The sequence below is a fragment of the Salvia miltiorrhiza genome, chromosome 5, assembly GCF_028751815.1.
Source record: "Salvia miltiorrhiza cultivar Shanhuang (shh) chromosome 5, IMPLAD_Smil_shh, whole genome shotgun sequence".
Taxonomy (NCBI): domain Eukaryota; kingdom Viridiplantae; phylum Streptophyta; class Magnoliopsida; order Lamiales; family Lamiaceae; genus Salvia; species Salvia miltiorrhiza.
In genome coordinates, this window is record NC_080391.1 from 22,021,636 (window position 1) to 22,029,433 (window position 7,798).

At 33.5% G+C, this 7,798-nt stretch overlaps 1 protein-coding gene across 2 annotated transcripts; it reads left to right on the plus strand.

Moving 5' to 3' along the window:
• The first annotated feature begins 2,730 nt into the window (after positions 1-2,730).
• LOC130986730 (uncharacterized) lies at positions 2,731-7,508 on the plus strand. 2 transcript variants are annotated; one of them, XM_057910227.1, is made up of 8 exons: positions 2,731-3,001; positions 3,779-3,891; positions 4,382-4,453; positions 4,948-4,983; positions 5,460-5,505; positions 5,806-5,893; positions 7,015-7,072; positions 7,173-7,508. In XM_057910227.1, the coding sequence occupies exons 1-8, from the start codon at positions 2,923-2,925 to the stop codon at positions 7,221-7,223; spliced, it is 543 nt and encodes a 180-aa protein (XP_057766210.1). In that variant the 5' UTR covers positions 2,731-2,922; the 3' UTR covers positions 7,224-7,508. The 2 variants fall into 2 exon arrangements, with proteins under 2 accessions (XP_057766210.1, XP_057766209.1); XM_057910226.1 differs by having other exon boundaries at positions 2,762-3,001; positions 7,015-7,283.
• Positions 7,509-7,798: the final 290 nt, after the last annotated feature.

Here is a 7,798-nt window from a genome sequence, read left to right on the forward strand (position 1 = left end):
ACTTGTTTGAAATTAAAAAAAAAAAGTTTATAGCTGATTTGAATATATTAATTGATCTGTACAATACAATATCTTCTATAATTTAGAAGATATGATTGCTTTATAATCAGTTAGAGTAACGTCTCCAATAATGAATAAATGACTAACATAACCTTATACATAGTATGAACACAATTTTGAAGAATAAGGATCAGCCGTTGAATTACTTCTTAATATGTGGTTTAGATAACTTCTCACTTCTCAAAATATTTAAGCTTCTCAATAGAACCTCTCCTATATATATATATATATATATATATATATATATATATAGGGGCGCGCTCCAGTGAGACCCCCTATTTTTCGTGTAACATGAGTACAATGAATAAGACATATAATACTAATGAATAAAACGTATATCTAATGAACAAGATGTATATACTGATGAAAAATAAATTTTAAAAAATTCGTAATGAATAAGACATATATACTGATGAACAGGACCGTATATACTGATGAACAACGCAGTATATACTGATGAATAACAAAATTTAAAATATTCTGCTCCCTCCAGGATTCGAACCCTGCGAAAAAAATCACCCTCTAGATACAATATCAGCCATAGGATTGACAAAATAAACGCACCAGATCGTGTCCTAGATCTCACTAAAATTAGGGGGTCTCATTGGAGCGGCCCCCTATATATATATATATATATATATATATATATATGGAGAGGTTCAAGAAAGAACCATAAATAAAAAAAGAACGGAGAACCATTTTCAGCCATTCGATTATCAAGATCTACGGTGGATGTATCATTTTGTTGGATGAATGCAGATCCTGGGTTCGAATCCTGAAGGGAGCAATTTTTTTTTATTTTTTTGAGTGCATTAATTTTAACAGCGAATGCATTAATTTTTACAGTAAATGCATTAGATTTGATGGTTCTCTCGTTCTCACAAATAATGTAGTTCTCTCTAGAACCACACCCTATATATATATATATATATATATATATATATATATTCACTATTTTTCACAATTTTTATATATTTACTTTGATTGAATTTTTTTCAAAACATGATGAAATATTTTTTTGGACAACTCATTTTTACTCATTTTAACTCAAATATTGGATAATATATTGGTGTGGAAATATTTATCTTTTCATCTCTAATAAATACTCCCTCCGTCCCTAAAATAACTTCATCTTTTTCCATTTTAGGACGTCCCTCAAATAACTTCTTCTTTCTTTCTTTCCATTTTTGGACACCTATCCCACCACTAATAATACTTTATTTATTCTTACTTTTCACTTTTCACCACTCTCAATACTAATTATAACACTTTTCACAACTTCCAATAATAATTATATCACTTTTTCTCTATTATCAATACACTTTACAACTTTTTATTAAAATTCGTGTCGTCCCCAAAGAGGAAGTCATTTTAGGGACGGAGGGAGTATATGATAAAAATGAGAAAATGATAATAATTTCTTATTTTTTCTTACCTATATTTTTTCAATAAAAATTTTACAATCAAAATAAAGACATCCTTAAAAATAAAAATATTCAATCACATGTCTTATAAATCATAAGTACGAAGCAACGTCCCTAAAAATCAAAGAGGTTGTCTTGGGTACACTCGAGTTGACCCGTACCCAAATCCTGATCCGTATCCTGATCCAAATCGTGTAAATAACACTATTCGGTTATACAAATGTACTGCCTGTAATTGACACTATTCTGTTATACAAATGACACTGCATATAAATGACACTGTAATTGACATTATTCAGAAATATAAATGACACTTCATGTAATTGACACTATAAGATTGTAAATGACACTATAATATTTTAAATAACACTATAATATTGAAAATGATACTACAACATTTTAAAATGTTACAATGTCATTTATATAATTGAATAATGTCAATTATAAGTAATGTCATTTACACGATTTAGATCAGAATACAGATTTAAATTAATATGCAAGTCAACATTTAGATATAGATCAATTTGAATGTACGATACACCGGGTGTACAAAAGATTTTGTGAAAATAAAAAGTAACTTTTCCCCGACTTCACTAAAAAACATTCCAATGGCCTTATTTACGAATACCCGCAAATGTAATGTATAAGAACGAACGGTTCGGGTTATTGCCATATTTCACTAACCGTTAAATTCAAATAATTTGCTCCCCGACTTCACTAAAAAACATTCCAATGGCCTTATTTACGAATACCCGGAAATGTAATGTATAAGAACGAACGGTTCAGGTTATTGCCATATTTCACTAACCATTAAATTCAAATAATTGGCTAGATAGAGGATTTGAACCTTAGTCTCTAGAAAATACACAAAGTAACTTATCCACTAGACTAAAGCTTATTCTTATACTTAAAACATATCATAATTTTATTTTAGCTAAGACTCGATTTTTTTTTAAAAAATAAATAAATTAATGAATTAATAATTAAAATATATATAATATATATATTAAATAATTTTTAGGGTTAACCGGTTAACCCGTTTCGGTTATTGGGTAACCGATACCCGAAATTTTTCTAAAAATGATACCCGAAATCGAATCGATAACCAAAAAATTTGATTATTGAATACCCAAATCTAGAAATTTTGATTCGGTTAATGGATTATCCAAAACCCGATAACCAATTAGACAGCTCTATGAACGACTACTATTATTTGTAATGGATAAATTTGGGAGTATTTTATTTATAAATAAAGCAGTTGAAATCCTCACACCCTTTTACAGTGCTCCCCCCTTTTGCCTCATAAGTATTCATACGAATAATAAACGGTGTATGCGCGTTTCGATTCTGAACTTAATACAGAGTTGTATTAGTAGAGATAGAGAGAGGGAAGAAGAGAGAGAGAGAGAGAGAGAGAGAGAGAGAGAGAGGGGCGAAGATGGGGTGGATCGGAGAGCAGATCGATTCAGTCAAATCCTTGAATTTCAGACAATTTCTCACTCAAGCCGTCAGCCTCGGTTCGTGCAGTAAACTTGCTTTTTCTATTTAGTTTTTATAATTGCACAAAATTATTTCGTCTTTCACCCTTCTCTCTCAGTTTTTTGGTTGCTTTCGCTTCTATGTCTGACTTGTTTTGAAGATGTGAATCATGTGCGGCTGCCTGTGCTCTCGTTTTTGTTAACTTTTCTTTTTGATCCAGAGTCCATTTCGTTGAGATTTCTATGGTTTTTGGTTAATTCTTCATCGTACACTTCATTAAATTGAATTTCTGATAGAAAGTAAATGAAAATGGAATTACTGAATCGACTAAACATGTATTTTTGACACCTTAAAATTGGGGATTTCTTCATTTAAAGTTTGCATTTTATGCAATTGGATTTGATAAAATGATGGCTTTCTTATTACCCCTTTTGTTCTCCGATTCTCCTTCTCGGATAACATAATCACTTCCCACGCTAACCTACTATAGTGGCCACTCATCCATACCTAGACAGTGACTGAAAAGGATTGCTTTTCATGCATAATTATGTGCATGTCTGTGTGTTTATGTGTGTTGAAGCTTGAATTTTTAATATAGGTTCTATGTTGCCCTAACAGTTCACTAACAATTGATAGTATGGCATTTAATGACATCTCACATGTCAGAAGATTGTTTGATACATGTTGCTAGGCTTTTGTATTTATGTCCTTACTTTTATGCTCTCTTGTTTTAAAGAGCAACTTGTCGAATTTGGTTTTTCCTTTTGTCAAGGAAGAAGCATGCACATCAATAGTTTGTTTGTATATTATTCCAGGTATGATCGTCACGTCAGCACTTATTATATGGAAAGGGTTAATGTGTGTTACTGGAAGTGAATCACCAGTAGTTGTTGTGCTTTCTGGAAGTATGGAGCCTGGTTTTAAAAGGGTGAGTGCTTTGACTACATGATGTTATATACAACATTATGATGGATCTGCCCTTTCTTTTGTACTTAGTGTCATGGGATTAACGTCATATGCAAAAGCTTCATAGTTGGCTAATAAAGGGTGTTTAAAGTATCATGTATCACTTAAGCTGATTCTTGGTCTACTCTTAATTCCATTGTGCTGCCAAACACCCCTTTCTTCGGACTCCGGGGCTTTCAAGGTTGGGCAAGGGCAAGGAGGGACCTTTGGATGATAGAGGATAGATAGTGAGACTTAAGAATACACCAGTATACTACTGTAACCTTTTTTTTATTTCTGGTTCATGTACCTAGTACATCAAATTACTCTTGATCTTTTGTCTGATAGAATCCAGTAAATTTTCAATGACTCATATTTTGTTACATGTCTGGTTCACAGAGATCTGTATTGTGGCCAGTTATTTGAAACTCTACATTTTCCCTGATTCGAACTTGTTCATTTACTTTTTTCAGGGCGACATCTTGTTCTTGCATATGAGCAAGGACCCTATTCGTGCTGGAGAAATTGTTGTCTTTAATGTTGATGTACGTGGTATCAGTATCATATCTTTATTTTAGTGTTGTTGCATTTCATGATTGTCTTTGGTCTACAGTACTAATTTTTTGACCCTGACCAGACTTTTAAGCTGTTAACTATAATCCAACCCTCAATATGTAGGCTCAGAATTTTACTTGTCCTCTGGGATATGTGATAATTCAAAGCTGTAGTCTTCTTTGCATTTGAATTGATTTATAGGAATTTGGTACATGATCATTGAGGTCTACAAAAGTGTCAAAAACTCAATGAAGAAAAGACATTTGGAGATGTACATTTCATGACCTTCTAGTCAATCTCATGACTTATATATTGCAGAAGTTTGAGGCATGCTCTTGCTTCATGGATAAGAGAGATTTATGCCCTTTATTAGAATTTTTCATCTCGATTATCAAATTTGATGTACGGTTACAGGATTTGCACATTAATTAAACAATTCTAATTTTTATCTGAAGCTCATTGAACTTCTTTTACTTTCTGACAGGGGCGTGAAATTCCTATTGTCCACAGAGTTATTAAGGTACGATAGTTAATACTTATTTTCTTCTAAACCACCCTCTGCTTACGCATTAGTTGTGGAACTAGACCAGTGTAAGAAGAGAGTAGCTCTTCTGTTGTCATTGGAATGAGGGAGAAAACAGGAAAAAGGTGAAAATTGTCAACTCATTGGGTAACTGAGAACCTTGAAAATTTCTTCTGTAGGATCTACAGTGACAAACATCATGCTTAAGCTCAGCAGATGCATACAAGTCATGCATGCAATATGATGACATTTTGTTTTACTGTAACTGTCTAGCTGAAAATCCAGTTACACTGGTGAATAAATGACTTTCTTAGACCATCCTGCACGGAACTGCAGAATAAGTAGTACATGCATGATACACCAATAAGAATCAAGCCCTATATGTGCAGTTATGCTTGCTGTATTAACAAAGCTTCATCTACATGTGCTCTTTTTTCCTTGTGCACCCACATTAACTGTTAGTTGCAATTTAGGTTCATGAGCGCCAAGATACTGGGGAAGTTGATGTCCTTACAAAAGGTATGTTTTTGAATTGTTATTATTTGTCATAATAGAGATGTTACATTTTATTATAACTAGGTTGAATATATGAACTGAATCGAGATAATTGGTACAAAATGACAATACTCAGATTCATGAAATGTTTGTGTCCTCAAGTACATTTGAATTTTGAAGCATGTGCTAGTTGTTATGAATGGGATTAAGCGGGCTTTAGAAATAGTTTTATGAGTTTATCTTCATCTGGCAATAGACACGATGCCGTTTTTTCAAGAAAATGTGATGTTAGTATTCATGCTAGTCTTTTTTTTTGTTTGCCAGGAGATAATAATTTTGGAGATGACAGACTTCTCTATGCTCATGGTCAGCTCTGGTTGCAAAGGCATCATATTATGGGAAGAGCCATTGGGTAAGTTCCTAGTAGAGTTTATTTTCCAGAATTAGTTATATAACTGGTGAGTGGTGACACGTTTTTGCATGGCTTATTTAATATGTTGTTATAAGAAGTTTTAAGTTGTATGACCAATGTTTTGAAGTACGTTTTTTGAGGTGGTATGTTTTTGTACTTTTTTCGAGGTGGTATGTTTTTCTACCACCTCACGTGGCTTATGTTTTTCAAGGTGGTACGTTTTTATACCACCTCACAAGGCGTAAGGCTCGAGGCGGTCAGAGGCGCAAAATTGAGGTGTAAATCGTAAAAAACAAAAAAATTATACCTAATATAATAAAACATTGTTTTCTCAAAACCATTCAACTTTCCCTTCCACAAAGTCCTGCTTATGTCCTAATTTTAAGGCACATTACTGAGCATGGAGACCCAAATAATGGGTGGACCTCCTTGATTCTGGGCTGGGTGAGTTTCAATTGTGGCAGTGGCGTGAAAGGGGAAAATTTGTGCTTTTTGAAATGAGATGTCTCAGTATAGGGAGTTCAATTTTCAGTTCAACTTATTTATCTGAAATATTTATTAGGTTTTTGTTTTGATATAACATATTTGGGTTTGGATTACAATGGGCTACCCGCTACTTGAGCTAGAATCGAGAACCTTAAGGCTGGGTCTTCGCTCAGATAGCCTGAAAAAGAAATTGGGTGACCCCCAACTTGGGTAATACAGCATTTTCCGGTGTACCTGAAAGTTTAGAGCGGAATGCTGAAATGAAGCCACATTGTTTTCACAGTGTCAGTTAGTAAATTAAGAGGGTTAAAGGTGTCTGAAAGATGGTAAAAGATAACTCATTGAAATCTACTGGAGAATTGCAGATTAATAAATTACACATTATCATTTTCAAAACCAAAGGAAAAGCTTTCCTTTTTCAGTAGTTCAAGTGTATAGCTTTCCCCAGAGCCAAGGGGGTAACCAATTATCTAGAAAATAAAGCAGCAGTATAGGCAAAACATAAGTGAGCCTACCTGCTCTGCCCAACCCATGGAACACCAGAACTTGAAGTCTTGTGCTACTCTTCTTTATTAAGTTAGCTTAGTTTGTCGCATTGTATTGCAATTACCAACAACTCTGTCTGCTTTTTGCAGATTTTTGCCGTATGTAGGTTGGGTTACGATAATCATGACTGAGAAGCCAATCGTCAAGGTTAGCTTTCTACAGAATTGGTTACCAACAACTCTCTTTGTTTATTTTCTGTCGTAAAGTCATTTAAATGCAAGTTTGTGTTTGATTTGGCTTGGTGCAGTATATACTGATAGGCGCTTTGGGGTTGCTGGTTATTACTTCAAAAGAATAGAGAGGGTGAAGTGCCCCAACTTTGACATTGAGAGATTATAGAGAGGATAGGAATATCGAAGAGAAATATGAACAACTTGACTGATGACTGTGTATGTTGAGCTCCTCCAAAGGGAGTCGGAAAATTTATTAGCTGGATTTTTGGTCTTCTTGTTTATGGAGAATTTTCGACTTGTGTTCTTGGCTTCGGTTCACCCTCGACGGCTTGTTTACTTTGGTTTATGCATTACAAACTACTTGTTCGTATATTTATATTGTCTTTTATAAATTTATACTGATTTATTCATTATTTTCTTTATACACGGGAAATTTGAAAAAATTAATATGAGTCATAGAATTTGAATATCAAAAACTCTAAATTCATTCTCATTTTTTTTTTCATTCTAACCACATTTCTAATGTTCCAAATTTAATCTCTCTCTATATATGTATATATATGAAATGAGATCAAATTTGACCAAGTTTGATTGCAATTCAATTAAGAGATGCTCCAGTGGCCTTTCTTTCTAATCAAGAGTAGGAGATCGATTCCAATACTCGATCGAGGTCGCAAAATGCAATGCATATTTGTGTGTA